At 42.6% G+C, this 19,646-nt stretch overlaps 1 protein-coding gene and 1 long non-coding RNA gene across 2 annotated transcripts; one reads left to right on the plus strand and one right to left on the minus strand.

The window, feature by feature from the left end:
* Positions 1 to 11,238: 11,238 nt before the first annotated feature.
* ZFP36L2 (ZFP36 ring finger protein like 2) lies at positions 11,239 to 15,931 on the minus strand. Its single transcript, XM_030557655.1, has 2 exons — positions 15,259 to 15,931; positions 11,239 to 14,567 (listed from the first exon to the last, which is right to left on the minus strand). Exons 1-2 carry the CDS (start codon positions 15,307 to 15,309, stop codon positions 13,212 to 13,214), a joined length of 1,407 nt encoding a protein of 468 aa, XP_030413515.1. The 5' UTR covers positions 15,310 to 15,931; the 3' UTR covers positions 11,239 to 13,211.
* Positions 15,932 to 16,069: 138 nt separating this feature from the next.
* Positions 16,070 to 19,373, plus strand: LOC115649085. Its single transcript, XR_003999752.1, has 2 exons — positions 16,070 to 17,077; positions 17,314 to 19,373. It is a non-coding gene; the product is annotated as an uncharacterized LOC115649085 (long non-coding RNA).
* The last annotated feature ends 273 nt before the right edge of the window (positions 19,374 to 19,646 follow it).

Below are 19,646 nucleotides of genomic sequence, written 5' to 3' on the forward strand. Positions count from 1 at the left end.
TGTACTGCTTTTAATTAGAAGTCTCCCCTGTGTGTGACTCTTTCTCAGGCAGATGCTGCCTAAGGAGTTCAAAGATACCAAGGATACACTTTGGAATTACATCAATGTGTATACATAAAGGTACAGTTAACAGCTAAAAAGGATCAAATATGTTCTAATCATGTCTGAGTGGCACAGGTAAGAAGGGCCATTACACTTGGCACTAAGATCTTAAACATCTCAGAACAGACAAACCTGAAAAGAGTCATAGGTCCACTACAGAGGAGTGCACTAAAATTCAGATTCTTACCCAGGCCTTCCCCACCTGCAAAGCTGCACTGGATATCTCACAAGAGCAGGCTCTCACCAGATTTCCAGGGCCCCTTAATTTCAGCAAGATCAGAAATACTGCTGTGGTGTCCAGAAAGAACCCAGCCATGTTGGCACCCAGAGAACTAAAGCATCCTTTTGGAAAGAGCTAGCCAGACTTCCTCCAACTTCACCAAAGAAGTTAGTCTGAAAGTCTGTGGTCATCTCTCATTTCATGAGACCACTCACCCTCAGTATTGAATACACTGGTTTAATTAGGAAGAATGATATTTCATATTTATCAAATATTACAGTGCCGCCTTCCCTCACCTCCCTCCATAAACTGAGGGAATAATTCCCCACTACACTCCCTATGGGCGAACCCTGCACAACTTAACAGTTGGCTTAAGGTTGAAGTTGGACTTCAGCAATATACAGGCCTTATGTGGGCCCTCTGCATGAAGTGAATTTCACCCTATTTGCCAACTCTAATACTGACATGCACAGCTGCAAAAACAATGTAGAATTCACTTTCCCCTCTCTCTGCACCACCAGGATTCAAACACAAATGCAACAGCCCAAGTGTACTGCTGGTATTATGAAAGATTGACAGTTGAGTAGCAAGAAGAAAACCTTGTCATTAAAGACTCAAAACACTGCAGCAGATTACACACACACACACACACACACACACACACACACACACACACACACACCATTACTATATTCCAGGACCCGCTCCTGAGACATGCTGACCACTCACTGAGAATTAAAGCTACACTAAACATTTCACAGGATCAGGCCCCAAATGAATAGTTTAGTTCTCCTGAACATTCAAACTTGAAAGACAATTATTAATATCATTAACATCTTTCATTTCTTTTGTGAAATACAAGCAGCAATTAAAAAACTTAACCTTTTCTTGCAGTTACTTTTGTTAAACTCTGAAGTGGATTATTTTTGATATTGGACACTCTTTATGGCACCATGGCTGTGGAAGGGGAAGCTGTATATAATGGTCTTTACATTTTCCACTGCCTTTTCCTTTCTTGTGGCCAAACCAATAGTGCTAGTTACATGCTGTGGTTTCCAGCTTCCAGGATGCTCTCTCCCTTTGTTGCTCCAGGCACATTGACACAATCAAGAAATCTTGTGAACTGTCATGTTTTTGTTTTTGTCACATTAGAATTGGCAGACACTCTGCTCTCCTTCTAGTAATTCTGTGGTTATTTCCAACGTGCTTTGTTTTAGGGTACCTATTATTAGGACACTTACTGCTTTCCTTGCTTACAATCTGGATTTGTGTGTGTCCAATCATCAGTTTGATCCCCATGAATTCCACAATATTTAAACACTTGTTCTTTCCAGTTAGTTTTGGGTGCTGTAAGTTAGTAAAACGACATGCAACTACCAGTGGCGGACTAATGATTTTGCCACCCCTAGGCCCTGAAATAACTGCCGTCCCCAGCCCCATATGAAGTTTTTTTAGTTTTTTTACAAATTCTTTTGAACTAAAATTAATCTAAATATCATTAAAATAATTGAACCTTTACAGGTTTTATTATAAATAAAATTACAAGTACAGCCGACCCTCGCTTGAACACGTATCTGTATAGCGTGATTTCACTTGTAGTGCGGGACCGCGCATGGATCCAAAACTGAGAACCACTTAATTTCTTCTTTCTGGTCATATTATTAACGTTTAGGATTCCCACAAGTATGTTTACTAAATGGCGTTGAGCCGTCATTGGTGGTTTCAATACGCACCATGAGTGGTAGAATCGCAGTGTCATTGATACCATGATTACAAAAATGCTGCTATTATAAATTTGCCACCCCTGCAAATTTGCCGTCCTAGGCCGTATCCGCCTAGGCAATAATACACTGCTGGCAACGACAGCATTCCAGGTTATAAAACACTGTCTCTATAAAGCCATTAAAAAAAACAACCAGGCACTCACATCTCCAACAGTGAGAAACTAGAATTTCATATACTGTATTACTTCTTTGACTCATTCGTGAATGGGGACATCCCTGTTTAAGAGCACACTTCCAACACAGGAAAAGGTTTGACATGACTGGATCACCACATGTGGGACACACATTCCTTCTCTTATGGCTAAGGGAAAGACAGAAGATGAATCTACACTTTTGTGAGCATGAGCTTCTCAGGACTGGATTGAGCTAATTTTGGGCCCTCACACTTTGTATGATGGTGAGAACTATGTCAATTTAATAATAATTTATACTGCAGCTACCAAGGAGTCCTAGACAATTTACAATAAAACAGATTAAATAATTGATAGTCATCACAGGGCACAATCCTGGAAACATAAATAACCTACAAGGATAAGAGTTAAAATCAGTATAAAACCACAAGCAAAGTAGATGTGCTGTGCCAAAGGCTTTTGAGAGAAAAACTGTTCCTAACCTGTTTTACCTGAGGCTCTTCTAGGGGTTGTTCTCATAATCCTTCTTGTCACCAAAACTCAGGTCCTGTGGTGCTGACTGCCCAGCCACCGGGAGAAGTTCTCCTTCTAGTGGCTCTCTCGTTTGCAAACTGGGGGCAGAGGAAGTGCTGGCTGTTACATTCCCCCTTGTCTCCAATGACTAGAAAAATATTTTTAATTATCCAACACAGAACTGAGCAGGACCCTCTTCCTGGCTTGGGTATCTTAAAAAGTATGTTACAAAGTACATACAGCAGAGCCATGCTCTTGCAACACGAGAAAAATCCAGAAAAGTTGTGGGCATGGACCCATCTCCCTTCCCCATTGCACACAGCATCTCTTCTCCAAGAGCCCTGGTCTCTCTTAGGGAAAGATATACCTCTGCTGTGGTTCATGCTCTTTGATGGCACATGCACTAGATCCTGCTAAGACCTTTCAGGTTCAAAACATACACTGATAGTTGGAGGTGTAGGGACACCTTAAATACCATGCTCTTATTTACAGCAATGTGAATTTACAGATAATCTGCAACAAACCTCATCCCACCTAACACTTTTATTAACAATGAATCAGTTTTCAAAGATTTGTTACTGCACATTACTTAGCCTAGCGACTGCCAGTCTCCCCCAAACTCACACTGGGGCATCAAGTCATCCCAGCTCCATGGTGCAGAAGCTTTGTATTGCCTCAGTACATTTTGCTTCGATGCTGTGGTATTCCATCTCACTTTTGCAAGTGGTGATATTTACAAGTGGTTTAAATGCTTCCTTTCTAAAATATCTCATTATTACAATAAGGTATGCAACAGTGAATTGTACTCAGTTTTTTTTTTTTAAATTTATTTAGAAGTACAGCAAATTGTAAGGGCTGACATCCACCAACCCCACCAGAAATTGATCTTCTGGGATACTTTCTACTCACCCTAGCAGATTATCCTTCTCAGTGGTCCAGAAAAGATGCAGACATATAAAGCGCAATAGCCCTGCCAATGTGTCCTGGATGGGAAAGTTAGTTTCCTCAGGAATGTCTTTCTTGCCCTCCTTTTGGCCTTCAATTGCAAGAGAAAACTGAGGGGGACTGTTTACTGAGGTGTTGATGTCCTCCTCAATGGGGCTAGAGATCTCCTGTGTATCCTCCCTCTCCCCTAACATCTTCATGTGGTTGTTCATATGTGCAGGAGAAAAAAATGTTTTATTAGTGCAACCTTCTGTTGCCCTCAGTTGCATATACTGATAATATCCACGGTAGTGTAAAGGCTATAGGATTATTAGCCTTCAGATATGCATTCCAATATATATTTTTGCCAGTGGAAATATATCACACGAAATGAGATACCTGTTTGCGGTATTCATTTTTATAATGTGCTTGCAAAATACACAACTGTCATGCAGCACGCTGTTTGAATATTATTAGCCTGTGTGCTATGACTTCTAAATCTATTAAGATACCATTAAAAAAGCTCACTCACAAAAGAAAAAAGCACGAATTTGCTCTCTCTTTAACCACTTTGCTGCTAAACAATTTGTCGGGTAGATGCCTAGAGTGTTTTTTTTTAACGCAGCTGGATTTAGTGATATTTAAAGAGGTAGGCACAGCCAAAAGACATTTGAGAGGTAAGCATAAAGTGAGATAAACTCTGTAGTTTACCATACCAGGACTTGATGTTACATAACACTAGCACAGAAAGCCTCCCCAGCTGGAGTTCAGCACTGATGTCCCTTCAGGGACCAGGAAGTGGCCACCTTGTACCAGCACTGAGGTCCAGGGGCACAGGCTTTTCCAAGTAGCCATCCCTTCCCCAATCTTTCCAGGTGCCTTACCCAGAATGGAGTACAGCCAAACTGAATGCAAAACGTTCAGGTTCAATTTAACAGACTTGAATATAGATTGTTCCATGAGGCTCTCATTTCCCCTCCACCCAACACTATTTCATACACTAGGGAATTCCATTTGTGTGTGCATAAACAATCAGAACACAACACACTAGTGCCAGAGCATGCCTCTTACCATGACAGATATTTGTAGTTTCTGAACAAAGGAAGGCAAAGTGGCTTCATTGGAGAAGCAGCATAATAAACATCTTTGATTTTACAACTGTTTGTAACCATAACAAATGGGATCCATTACATTCCCACACGGAGGATGTGCACATCTTCAGGCAGAGCATACAGCCATTTAAGTTGCTATCCTGAGACATTAGTGAAGTGCAATTAAATGTGAACCTTCTGTATGTTTTCAATAAAAATGCACTTCTAGAATATGACCTACGTTTGCCTTGCAGTGACAAGGGTTTGCTTGGACAGAGCCTATGCACTAAACTAGGAGCTAGAAACTCCTGCATTACAATCCCAGCTCTGATACTGCACGGGGGACCTTTGGCATGTCACTTATTCCCAATTTACATTATGTTACCATCCAGGAATGTTGTGAGGATTAGTGTTTTCAGAACAACAGAAGTGCTAAATATTTCATATTAATACAAGAATTGTGTGACTGATCATCCATTTTCTTCGGTAGACATTCCAGTTGGGTGAGCAGAAGGGAAGCATGTATATGCACCTTGGAGGACCTGTGATATAAGATGAATAGAAGTGGAGAGTCATTCTCTGAGTTAAAAGAACTAACAAAAATTTCAGCATCTGAAAAATGTCCAGAGAATGCATGAAAGCCCAAGGACCCAGCTCTTTCATAGCACAAAAGAAAATTCGACAGCAGGTGTAACGTTAATTAAACGTAGGTTAAAAATACATTAAAAAGCCCAGGTTTTAATTTCACATTTTACTCTTCACTTGGGAATCAAGAAAGGCATTCTGGCAAAGCTGCTGGCAAGTTTTAGGATACTCCAGGGAAACAAGTTAAGAGAATTAGAAACTGGGACAGCAGAAACCTTCATTTAATCTGGGAGTTAACCTCGGTGCATTATGAAATCTGTGGTCAGTGTCTCTTGACCCAGCAGTCTACTGGGCCAACTCCCATTTATTTGCAACTGACCAGTTCAGCAAGAGGCAAAACAGCTTTGTTCCAAGAGTTGAACATAGACAATTTCAGGGCAGAGAGATGTACACACTGAAATCTAAAAGTAAACTAAGATTTCTGGTGAAATTAGGGAGTTGACTATGGACATATGGAAATACCGTACCCTCCCTCCTCCAACAAGAGCAACAAAAAATCAGAAGACTGGTAAAACAACAAATGTTTGGGTACAGTCCCATTTTTTTGCAACCCCCTCTCCATGTTCATTTAGTTGAGGAGCAGGTATAAGGTATAGACCTTTATAAGAGTCCTATTTCAGATTTGATAACGCAGCAAAACTCAAAAGATCCACATACTTCACCCTATTATCCATCCACAGAGGTTTCTGGAGCTTCCAGGTGCCAGTTCTACTCATCATCTTTTATCCAGGGGAGATAGACTATCCAGGTAACTAAAAATTAAGCTACAGACTTTTTTTTATTCATGGAAGAGTTAGAAGTGAGCTGAAATAAAGGACCTTTCTTGCAAACATGTGTAGAAAAACCTTAGGAATCAAAAAGGCCAGTTCCCAGCGCTTTCCTGCCCCGGAGGAAAATGGTTTCTATACCAGCAATCTGGTGAGTAAACTACAATGGATCTTATACTAGATTTTATGCACTGTTGAAGGCCAATCACAATACCAGTTACCAGGCCTCTTACTGTTATAGGCTCCCTTTAATTCTTTATCTTGAACAGTTTTCAGAATTGTGGGTATTTAAGTGAACACAATTGAGAAAAGGCCAAGGTAATAATCCAGTGGTACATGACTTCTGTGTTTAAATTTCAGTGCTTCTAGAGCTACCTCTCTATTTATATTATTAACCAAGGAGGAAAAACTGAGGGTTTAAATTATTCTGTAGTTCCTTCTCAAGTGCTGTAGGACTTAGAAATTATTCAACAAACGCTATCTATCCATCAGCAATACACAATTTATTGGGTAATTTTGCCTGCTTTCCACACAACTGTCTATGGTTAATCTTTACTTTTTCACCCCAAAAGGCTTCCATTACCACATTTATTGTGATCTAGTTTGAGAAGAAAGCTGAGATTACTTGTATTTGCATACTTCAGTCTCAAGAATAAATTTCTCCCTGACTACAGCATTTGTTCAACTGTTTCATGTTACTTCCAGCTAAGTAACCTTTCAAACATTCATAGAAATCAATACAGGCCAGAGATTGAGTTTACATAGCAATTTCTTTTTCTAATAAAGAAATTAATGTTTCCCGGTACATGATCTGGATTTTTAGAAAAATTACACAATTCCAATTGAACAGTCTACCATTTGCAATGTTACCTATCAGAATACATCACTATCTCCCTCTAAACTCTGTATTTCATCTTCTGAAAATATCTTTCCAGAACAGAGCTGTGATCTGGCTATTTTATTGTAGGCAAACTAGAGAAGGATAGTTTAGGGATATGCTAATATTTGACCATTGTTGTCATGTTATGTATTGTTCCTTTACCTTTTACTTGTAAACTTTGGAGCAGGGACTATTCCTATAGTGCACATTGCACTAAAATGATCAGATGTGGTTTACTTTTAGAACAATCTTGCACAATTTTATTTATTTGGGGACAGTAATACACTAGTTGGAAAATACCTTTTATGGCTTGATTTGTAAATTTCATATTTTTGCAAAGCTGTTTTATAGAAGAGTTTTGACAGTCATATTCTTTCCATTTGATTTGAGACTTATTTTTAAATAAATGAGCTCTTTTTAAATAAAAGCACTTTAGAACACACGCTCAAGGTTAGGGTGACTGATTTGCTGCCAATATGGAAATAGAGCTTTAAAAGTGAGTTACAGGAATTTTCCTAACATCAGAACAAAACCATCCCCCTCTCCCCACCAGAGAAAGTCACTACCTTAGCAAACAAACTAGCCATTCTTGTGTAACTGAGTATTGAAAAGTTAAAAAGAGGCATTCCAACACAACATCAGAAAAGCATATAGCTAAGTGTCTTCTTTAGCCTTCCCACTCCGCAACACAGGAAGAAGGAGGGGCTTATATCTCTGCTTATAGTTTTTCCAGTCTCCCACTGTTTAATATTTGTACCTTTAAATATAAAGATTTAAGAGTTCATTCTAACTGCTTGCCCAGTAGACTGTATAATTATACCACTGACTTCAAGGCCACTTCATAACTCCAGAAAAAAATAGTGTTGGGTGAGGTTGGGAAAACGAGTCTACCAAGAAATTTAAATAAATAAAAAGGAGGTGGAGAGAAATGGATAGGCCTCTGTGATCCATTTAGGGCTTCCCATATTTCTTCTTCCTGCCCACCACCTTCGAGGTCTTGCCTTAGACTCCAGCCTCATAGTGAATACAGCTACTCCTGTTGGAACTTGTCAATATGATTCTTTGGTCAGCCAAAGCTGCACTGTTAAACACAGAGTTCCCTACTCACCCTGCAGGGGTTACTCAAGAGCCGCATACAAGCTCACTAAATGAAAATTCTCTTAAAAGTCTTTGGGAGGTGGAATGAAAAGGGAACCTATACAATTTACAATACACAGTGCAAATCATTTAGCTTTAGTAGGTATGTTCAGACGTGGGATAAAGTATGCCTAAACAGGCCCAGCTTGCAAACTGAACTGAAATCTTTTAACTTTGGTTCAATATGAGGTTGTCAGAGCCACAAAATGATTTAAATCCCCCACCGCAGCAATTGTTAAAGAGATTGGAAATTTTATTGGGGAGGGGATAAAAGGAGTTATTTTTTCAAGAACATTAGTGTGGACAAAGAAAATGGGATAGTGGAAGATATGTACAATATGAACTAACCTAAGTTTGCATGCTGTCTCCTACATTTTGGAATATACTGAAGTCTGATTTGTGGTGGAAACTGCAAGCACTTTGCTTAAGTTACAGCATTTCAGCCTTCAGCTGAACTGGGAATGTTATCAGAAAGAAGCTGCTTCACTGTTTAAGCTTGAGTCATGGTATGTTAATAAAGGGCAATGGCTCTGGTTGTTGCATGCCACTGGAATGCATTATTCTGTATTGCACAATCCAGACATGCATCTTGAGTCCGTTTTAGTCTTCTCCTTAAACAGGTAGCACAGATCCATAACCTAAATCAACTAAGGGGAATCCTTAGTACACATAGGCCCTGGGGGTATGCAGAGGTCTCTAAGGGGTATGTTAAATTTATCTAGAGATTAGCCTAGTTTTACAACAGGTTACATAAAAAGAACATACAATTACTTGTTTGCACTGCTCTATATACACTGAAATAAGTACAATACTTATATTCCAATTGATTAATTTTATTATATGGTAAAAATGAGAATAAGTAATTGGTCAGTAATAGAGTGCTATGACACTTTTGTCTGATTTTGTAAACAAGTGGTTTTAAAGTGAGGTGAAACTTGGATTGGTCTTGCATACCCCAGACTCCTGGAAAGTAGTCTGGAAAGGTTGAGAGCCTATTTTAAGATTACATTTAAGTATGGAGAAGAAAAAGTTTGATAGATTTGGGAATCCCATATTGAATACATCATTTTATTAAGTTCATTACCATTTCAAAGACTGTTTCAACTAAAGGATAAAAGCATGCAAGGCTCAGTTCTAAAACTCCATTAAGCACAAGTAATGATAATAGCACTCCCATGTCAGATCACCAAGTCCCAGTAACAAATGAATTTCCCAGAGGAGGCCTGTTTCCTATTAATTCAAAACTACCTGCTAAAACCAAACCAAACCCACCACTGTACTGTCACACAGATTGCATTGGTTTGCCACAATTTACTGCAGGACAACAGGAAATTTCTGAATGGTCTGAGCAGCTTTGTGTTTCATCTAATTCTGAAATAAAAGCCACATAATTTTTGAGTTAACAGTGTAAGAGTCAATTTAAAGGCTAATAAGCAGTTGTGGAGGACATTAAGGGGAACATTAGTGTCTGTCTTTTAATGATTGCTGGGGATTTTTAATAAATAAACAAGAGTGGAAACTAGAGTATTTTGACATGCACTTCTGCAGAGATATAGCAAACTAGTAACTGTTCACCTCAGAGTATCTCTTACAGTGAGAAGGCCCTGCTTTCCCCACAAATACCAATAAATACAGCAATACACTACCCTTTTGCATACATTTTGTGAACTGTTTGCTTGCTTTTTCGGCAGCATTTTCAACACACAAAAATGCTTCAATTAACAGGAGTATAATTGTGTCTAATGTGTAACAGCCACTGCAAATTTTCAGAATTCATATCCCAACCAGGACACTCCAAACTGTACTTCTGTGACTCACAGCAAGATCCTACTTAATGAATAAAAGACTGTATAGTAGATATAAATATGGGCTGATAGAATACAGCCGCTTCAGCTAAGAGATTTAGCAATAAGTCTTCTTAGTTTAGAAAGAACAGTTAGAAGAAAGTGAAAAGTAAAATGAAATACACACTCACACACCTGTAACTATGCAGTTTTAATTTGACTGTTAGTTTAAAAAAAACAAAACAAGATTGCATTAGCTCAAGTAGACATCAGTAAACTAAGAAAAATTAGAAGCCTACTTTCAATATTTGGTAAAAATTTGCTCAAGGACTCCTGTTCCTTGCAGACAAAGTTTCTTCTGGAAAAAAAAATAAATTTTGAGCAAACAAACCAGAGCATAACCTAGAGAAATAGTTTTGCATCATCCTATCTACAGATTATTTTGAATGGTTATATATGTTTCATTTGAAAACAACAAGTCCGTACTAGGTTGATTATACAAACATATGGCACCAGTATTACATTCTACTTTGTATTTATAAAAATATTGTGACAGTTCAGAGATGCCATTATGTTAACATTTATTAGGCTGACAAAAGTATCATGATGTAGCACATATTGCAACAGGTTCCATAAAAAACCTTATTAATAAAATGCCATCTACATTAATGTATAATTTACAAGCCTCTGTATATTAAATTTACCCACAGCAATGCTAGATAGTCTTTAGCCGCTGGGTTTTGGGTGAATTCTGAAGAGTCAGATTAGCATTAAAACCAGTACATTCTGTGTTGGAATGAGGCTACAAGTCTATTCCTTTAAATGAGGAAGAGCATTTGGAACAAAGGCTTTAAAGAGAAAACAAAAAGACACAATTAAAGTTATTACCCAGATTACCATTTCCTACTTGTCCCATACAAACTTTAAAGACTAATGGCATATTAAATAACCTCCATAAACAAGTGTGCCTGATAAAAACAGTTTAACAAGCATTTAATAACTGATTTTCCATTTCAGCTGTTAAGGTACAAAAAGCAAAGGTCTGTTCCCCACCATCCTCCTAAGGAAGCCTGATATACTATATGATTTGCACTAGGTACTTTGGAACCTTCTGGAACATTGTTTATTAGTTTTGGCAGACTACCAATGATTTCTGCAGGAATGGAGCCATTTTGCTGTTCAAACCTGGTTAATCTGTAGCTAGACACATTTCTGATAGGGAAAAGTTAATAAAAAACCACCTTGCAGACATGGCTTTAATTGTTTGATTTTTTTTTTCCAAAAATTTTATTGGGAGAACTACAAAACATTTACAGTACAAAGTTTACAGTCTCACACTCAATTTGTAGTGAACTGACTCCCGAAAATATATTACAACTCAAGTTGACTTATCCTTTAGTTACATTCAAAACATACTTCTGTTAAAGTAGTCCAAATAGAGTACATAGTGCTTGATCTGTACCTATGTACAAACAAAACTAAAAGCTACTGCTCATTCATCCACCGTCCAGGAAAGTTTTGGAAAACTCCTGACTTTCTACACAAGGAAAAAAAATTACAAGTTTTGGAATTTAATTAAACAAGATATGTTCATGTACTGCATAAAGTTTCAGATCCAAAGGTGGCCTCCTTGCTTATAAAAAAAAAAAAAAAAAAGTGGCGAAACTTCTCATGTAGTTAAAACCCATCCCTACATTCAAATTATCTCAAGCATTAAGAAAAATACTTATTTGGTTGAGGAAGATTTAAGGCAAGCATGGACCCTTGAGAAGGCACTGTGAGACATAACACTGGGACCCCCAATTATTGCTACATACTTTGAGACTATATCACAGTGTGATTGGTGGTTAGGCAACAAAAATACTTTTTGGTTAATTTAAACACATTTGAATTAGGTTTGCCACTTTGAAGTCTGATTGCAAAGTAGTTTTGTTGGGGTTTTTTGTTTTGTTTTTTTACATGGACGGGCTACAACCATTTTACATTCTAAAAAACCCACAGAAATTCCTCACACTACTTCCACAGCATAGAGACCGATTTCTATAAAGAAACCATGCAATCTTTTAAATTTACGTAAACAAGGAAAGAAATTAATGAAATAAATATTACATACAATCTCTTAAATTAAGATTTTTACTCATTTACAATAAAATAACCAAGTGAAGTTACAAAAGGCATATATTACTGTGAAAAGAACACACTCCACATTTCGCCGATTAATAATGGCAATCATAATTTAAACATAATAAAAGAATATATATCTATTGCTTTTCATCATACCCGATAAATACAGTATGAACAAATTATCAATGTATACTTTTCACAAGATAATAAATAAGTTAAATAGTTTCATATTGAGTTGTGCAGTGACTCATGCAATCAACTCAAACAGCTAAAAAATTAAAAAAAAAATCAGCAGTTATTCTCCAACAATTACAAACTAGACTCAGTTGAGTGCTTCCAAATAAAACAACAAAAAATTGTTCTAAGCCAAACATCCACTAAGTGGTGGCAATGGAACCAACATTAAACTTTGGAATGGAAGTTTTAGCATTTGTTATAATATATATATATATAGATAGATTATATAAAAAAACCTAGAGGGTTGTTATCAAGGCATATTCTTGGCAGGATGTTGGATTTTTCTTTTAAAGGCTTATAGGTTTAGTACTGGTGTGGGTCTTTATTTGAAATTGGCTTGAAAGACAAACTACTTATTAAATCCTGTCTTTTTTGTATATAAAAATGTGGAGAGGCTTGAAATGCAGAGTTCATGCCCCTCTGGATTGTTTGTTGCTTGCTTTCTGGTGGTGTGGGTTTGTCTTGTTTCCCCCCCTCCCCATCTAATGCTTAAAAAAAAACCACACACAGATGGAATGGCTGCTGCTGGTGCATATTATAACTAGTCTCCAAACAAAACAAAAAAACAAAAACAAAAATCCCCTTCTTCCAAGGTCTCTCTATAAAAATAGGTTTGTTCTGTTCATGTCGCCATTTGCCCTTTTGCAAATTTATGTTTTGTTCATCTCTCGATATAAAAAGTTTTTTCTCTCCTCGCTTTTTAATTTACTTGCTCAGCAATTAAACAAAACCAAACCCAAGAGGATCATCGAAGGACTGTGCGAGCTTGGCTAGTTCTCAAGGCTGCGGTCTCTGCTCCCGGGGTTTATCCTGCCCCCTTCCGCGGGGTTCAGCCCCTCCTCTCCGCTCCCCTCTCTCCGGCCCGGCTCCCCCTAGTCGTCGGAGATGGAGAGGCGGCTGAAGATGGGCAGGCGCCGGCCGGAGTCCAGGCTGGGGGACTCGGAGCCGCTCAGGCTGCCGGAGCTGAGGGAGCCGCTCAGGTAGCTCTCGCGGTCGGAGAGCGAGTCCGGGGGGCTGGGCGGCGCGTCGAAGACGGGGGACTCGGAGAGGCGGCGCAGGGGCTGGAAGCTGAAGGGGGGCGAGGCGGGCGGCGGCGGGCAGCTCCCCCCGGGCGGCGGTGGCTGCTGCTGGCAGCGGTAAAAGGCGGCGGCAGCTACCGCGGCGGCGGCGGCGGCGGGGCTGGCGGCGAAGCTGGGGCTGTGGATGGCGAGCGGCGCGATGAGGCTGCCCAGCTCCTGGCCCGAGAAGGCGAAGGCGTTGTTGGCGCAGGGCGGCGAGAGCAGCTCGTCGCAGTAGGAGGCGGAGGCGGGCGGCGGCGGGGTGCGGGACCCGCCGGGGCTCTCGAGCAGCGCCGCCTCCAGGCGCCCGCCGGGCTGCTGCCCGCAGCCGTGCTGGTGGTGGGCGGAGAAGCCGGAGAAGCTCAGGCTGTGGTGCAGCTTGGGCCGCTCGCCAGCGCCGCGCTGGGGCCCGAACCCGCCGCCGCCCCCCAGCGGCGGGTCCCGGGGGGCGAAGGCGCGCAGGTCACCGGTGCTGCCGGCGGAGTGAGGCGGCGGCGGGGGCGGGTGCGGGTGGTGGTGCGGGGCGGCGGGCGCGGCCGTTCCCCCTCCGGGCGCGGGGCGGCGCTCGTCCGCGTTGTGGATGAAGTGGCAGCGCGGGCCGTAGGGGCAGAAGCCGATGGTGTGGAAGGTGCGGCACAGCTCGGTCTTGTACTTGGGGTGGCGCGTCAGGCTGCGCAGCTCGTGGAAGCCGTGCGCGAACTGGCACTTCTCGCCGTACTTGCAGGCGCCGCTCTCCTCGAAGGGCCGGCACAGCTCCGTCTTGTAGCGCGTGGAGTTGATGGGCGCCCCGCCGCCCCCCTTGCCCGCCTGCTGCTGCTGCAGCTGCTGCATCAGGTGCTGGCTGCGCTCGCCATTCTCGCTGAACGAGCGGTCCCGGAACTTGTTCTCCTTGTTGAGCAGCGCGGTGGGGCTGCTGCTCCCTCCGCCTCCGCCTCCCCCTCCGCCCGTGCCCGTCTCCTTCAGGCTGCCGAACGAGGAAGAGGAGGACGAGGACGACGAGCTGGAGCCCGAGGAGCTGGGGAACTTGGAGCTGTTGGCCAGCGCCTGCAGGTTGCTGGTCGAGTGCCTTCGCAGAAACCCCGGCGCGAAGCTGGAGCTGGGGGAGGTCACGGGGGTCCCCACCGCCTTCTTGTCCAGCATACTGCTCAGGTTGGTCAGGGCTTTTTCACTCTGAAAACAAGAGGGGGAAAGGAGGAGAAAGAGAGTTTGCAAAGTGACTCGGCCGGGCAGCAGTTCTGCAAGTTGCCAGCGCCGCCTGAGACTGCACGGGGGTAAAACGCCCCCTCGCAGCACATCTGCAGGGCGAGCGTGGGACAGCTTAATGTCTCCCCTGCAGCTTGAGAGCTATGCACTGAAACTCACTTCTCAGCAGTGTCTTTAACAAGGTGACACAGCTCTAGCTAAAGCTTCACCTTCACAGCGTAAGCTTAAGGACTTCCATTGCAAGAGTTCGAAGTTTTGGGGGAGATCTAGTACTGACTTCAGCACATTTAAAACTAAAAGCGTTAGAGACTTTAAAGCTCCCCACTGCAACACAACTCGAACTCTTGATAAACTTCCAGTCAACAAATCTATTGAGAACCCCGTGCCCAGAGAACTGCAGATCAGTTTGGGAGGGATGAACAACCAAGAAGGCAAACTGTCACAATTTAAATGTTAACTTGATTACAGAGCAAGTTACATGCAAAATGCAATCCACATGGAAAGCAGCAGCCCTCCCCCAACAACAAAAAAGAGTTAATTCCACTTGTTAAATAGTCACACAAAACTTGGAAAGAAAATATTCAAGTGCTCAGATTTGCTGAGAGCCATTTAAAACGTTCAAAGTGCTTGGCAGACAAAATGCAAACTCTTCCCCTACCTTGCACAAGAAGTCGATGTCGTAGAAGGCAGATAAAAGTGTCGTAGACATTTCGAGATCCTGTAGTGATCGGAAATACAGGAAGGACCGAAAGATCCCGCTTTCCTCGGAGGCTTTGGAAAAGCCACGACTAGATAGGAAAGGGCTGATTACTTGAGATCCGAAATGGTCCAATCACTTTCCGAGCAGGGGTGGGTTAGTGGGTGCCCGGCGAAGGCGGTAACGACTGCTGCAGCGAGCTGACTGCTGGAACTCTGCAAGCCTCTTCTCGGCACATATATAAACGCCGGACAGTGCAAGGGGCGGGACCCAGCCGGGCCCGCCGGGGTCTCCCAGCAACACCGCCCAGTCGTTCTCACCCAGCCCTGCCCCCTGCTCAGCAGCTCCGCTGCTTCTCATTGGGCGCCGCCAATTTCTTTCAGGGGCCTGGAGTGCAGGGAGGTGCTGTGGCGCTGAGCTGCAGAGAAAGCGCGGCGGGCGGGGTAGCCGTCGGCTGTACTGCTAACGTCATGCTCACTCGGGGTTGCGGTGAGCCATTGGCTACACGATTGTACTATACAGTCTTGTGACTCTGCTAGGCATGGGGTTATAGCGCGGAAAGTGTATAGAAAGCATTCTACAAGGCTTGCTCTACAATGCACTGTGAGTAGCAGGCAGTCCACTATACACAGGGTGCACTGTGTATACACTCATATTAGTTAACACTGTGCACATATTAGTTAAAGCTGCTACAGATTAGTGTAGAGAAAACATACAAGGCTTGCTACAGTTTGCACCGTATACATATGTATAGAAAGCATGGTCCTCCTATACATGGCGATTTGCTGTGGAAATGCAGAAGGCACTTATCGAATACACAGTGCATATAGATTTGTTACAAATACAAACTGCATAGAAAGCACTCAAAAGTAAGACTTGTTACAGAACGTACTACCTAGAAACCACGCTGACATGTAGGAGTTATTGACGGAAAAACACTCTGCAGACGAATATAGGAGGCTCTGGTCAGTTGATATTAAACTCCCGATTTTTTTTTTAAATGCCTCGGGAAAATCAGTCTCCCTTTTATTGCAAAAGACATTCACGCTACCATCTCCCTGACTAGGACTTTTCAACCAGCCCATGTCGGAAAGGGCTTTCCTCTCAGTTTAATATTCCTGGCGAGTAGGCTGGGAAGCTCAATAAAAAAGGAAGATGCATCCGAGTACCTCGGAGTGAAACGGGACATCTCTTCCTCCCTCCCCACCGAACGTCAACTTTTGCCACGTAATTGGTTTGAAACAAACTTTGGGTCCTTGCTTCGTGCACCCGCGTAACTAGCGGAGGGTCGCTAGGGTGTGTTACTTTGCAACACAAAGCGCGGGTGGCTAAAGGGATCGGGTTTTGGTGGCGGAGGGGGGAGAGGAGGGAAGAAAGAACCATTTGCCCTCTCGGCGGGCGGCTCCTGCACAGCAAAGGGCCTCTCGGTCCCGCGCCGCCTGCACCATGCGCCCGTCTCCTGGAGCTTTCCAATAAGGCCTAGTAGATCACAGAGACTTGGCAGCCGGTCAAGGTCTTGTGATACGATTAGCAAAGCCAATTTCTTCTCCTTTGACTTGGAGCCCCAACGCCCGTCCCTGGGCAGCAGCAGCGCAGGGCGGGAACGGCGACACAGGCGCTCGCAGCCTGGGCCGCTCGCTCGGTGCCCTTCCCCTGGCGGAGTGCGCGAGGGGGGGGGGCCGCCGCCCGGGGAAGTGCAGCCGAGCTGTGGCTGCAGAGCGGCCCCAGGCTCGAGCGCTGCTGGCTTGTGCACCAGGGAGGAAGGAAGCCAGTGCTAGGGGTGAGTGGCAAGGGACGGAACAGTACCATGCTGCACATCTCGGCCGGGGGAGGGGGGCACACGCACTGTCCGCATGGGTTCCTGGGCTACCCAAGATATACGCGCTCCTCAAGACAAATGAGCAGTGAGCTTGGCGCGGCCGGGAGGGGAAGAGTTAACCCTGGCGGGGCCCCTTGCTTTGCAGCACCCCTCCCCCTCCCAGGTCACAGCTCTTTAAGTTATCCCTTCGCCTGCAGCTCTCGTCTCAGCACCTCCTCCCTCCTAAAGAGCCCTTGTCTGGACGGTAGCTGGGACGGGGGGACGAAGTGGTGGTTAGAAGGAGTGAACGCCCAAAAAGGAAGCCCCCCCCCCCGAGAAACAGCGGATGTTTTTAACCACACTGTACACTGCAGGTAACCCCGCTTGCCCCTCCCCCCCGCAACATTCATAAATCTGGCCTGACTCCGACATCCAGGCTTGTATAAACACGTTCAACAGCACGATTCTGCATTCCCAATACTTGCGTTTGCTAACAGTTGGAACATATGCAAGGGGAAAATGGATGCTGGTGTAAAAGTTTCCCTGCATTTTATGGGTTACAAAAGCAGTGCAGACGTTTGATCCTCTTTCGGTTCTTTCTAAGCTGGGATGTCAAGCCCTGAAAATCCGAGGCTGCAAGTCTGCCCACGTCAGCAGGAAACCTGCACTTTGCAAAGAAATTTACCAAAGGAAAAGCAACTTCAGTGGCGTTTTATTGGGACATTTTGCGCCGGGTCTTCACACCAGTTTTTCGCAAAACGGCTCACGCCTCCATTTGGCTTCCTCCTCAGTGTGACTGTGTCCAGCCCCGCGGAGAAATGCCCTTCTGGGAGCGGCTGCAGTTTAGCAACGTCTCAGCGCAGCAGCACAGTCCCTCCTCCTGCAAAAGGGTGCGATATTTCACCCCATTGCTCAAGCTGTTAAAAGGTCACAGTTGCTAACAGCGTGTTAATAAATTATAAAGAACGAGAAACTCTAACGTGGGCCATTTACGTTTAAAAATAAGATACCCGAGAAGAAATTGGAGCCGAGGGGAAAAAAAGCACCAAATCAAATTCCTTTCTGTACCACAGTCCTTCATGGGACAAATCTCTAACACACCAAATGCACCTTTTAAACTAATCTACTTGGCAGCGCTTTCTAACTCGCGGTTGAGAAGCTGCGTTGCTAAATTGGAGGTGGACGTGACATGCTGACATTTAGTCTCGCGGTGGTTTTATGGTAATATGTCACCCTCTAGTGCCTCAACCCTGCGAAGGCAACCCAGTTAGAAGAGGCAACAATATTCTATTATGTTCACCGGTATCCAAACAAAACTTAAGTTTTCCTTTAATATTTTTCTGCAGTTCTGTGAAAACATTACAGTTGTGAGTGACTTACCACATAATGAGAAATGGGGAAAAATTTAAACTGGGATTAACATTATATATTTCCAATAATGTGTATTTTCTCCTTGCATTTGGTTTCACGCTAATGTGGTTAGTTCAAACGTCCTTCTCCTCCCCCTATTGAAAAACTAAACCGTGTAATAAGATTTGAAAACACCATCTTGGTGGCAGATCCTGCCCCTTAGTTACCAGTCTAAATACATAGATATTGCATGAAGATAATCATGCAAAAAACAGTGTATAATCAGCCTCTGAACAACAAATACATTGACTTAGATCAAATACATCACAGATAAGTACTCTCTACTAGACTTTGCTAATCCTGTTCCGCAGCTGCTGTTTAAGGTTTAAAGGTTTCTGATTTAGTAGTTATACAGTAACCCAAGTCACCAACAATATGTGGTGAAATGTATGCAAGATGATGTAAAATTATTTGCTCTCTATAAACTAAGAGATATTACTTAAAGTTACACGTTTAAAAACATGGATAAGGAAGATTAAGATTTAAAGTAATTTTGTTCACTGATTAACCATGTTCTGGAGGCTTACAAAGTTACTTATGTTCTGTTAATAAATCTTGTGGATATACTATACTGTGCTGTTAAAAGTTGTCTTACTCATTTTGATACCATTCAAACTACCAAGCTCCACACAAGAAGAGCAGCAGTGAAGGGTTTTTGAAATTCAGAGGGATTAATTTCTATTTGTATTATACCATAAAAAGTGAATAGCTACACCAGATGTTAAAAAAAAGTTGGAAAGGTGTGGAAAGTGACAGTTGCTAACTATTAGTGTTGAACAAATGTACTTATGAACAGCTGAGATAAAATGTATGCTATTAATCTAATGAACAAAACAGCTTTTTCATAAAATATATTTATGACGATTAATCTGGATTCTGTTTTTATCTATTAATAAATAGGATAAATTGAATACTGGTGAACTGTCCTTTCATTGTAAACCAAGTTTTCCTTTGCCTCATTGAAATCTCATGTTTCTTTATTATTGTAAGTTATTTACATGAGAAATGCTTAATCATGAAACTGCAGTTACAGAAAATATTTATGATAAAAAGTCACTGAAATAAAAGATAATATTCTGTTTTGGCTTTAATTTCAGCTTAGTGCTTATGCAGTGGAAAACAAATATATCAAACTGCTCTC

This window comes from Gopherus evgoodei, chromosome 3 (assembly GCF_007399415.2).
Source record: "Gopherus evgoodei ecotype Sinaloan lineage chromosome 3, rGopEvg1_v1.p, whole genome shotgun sequence".
NCBI classification, from domain to species: Eukaryota; Metazoa; Chordata; order Testudines; family Testudinidae; genus Gopherus; species Gopherus evgoodei.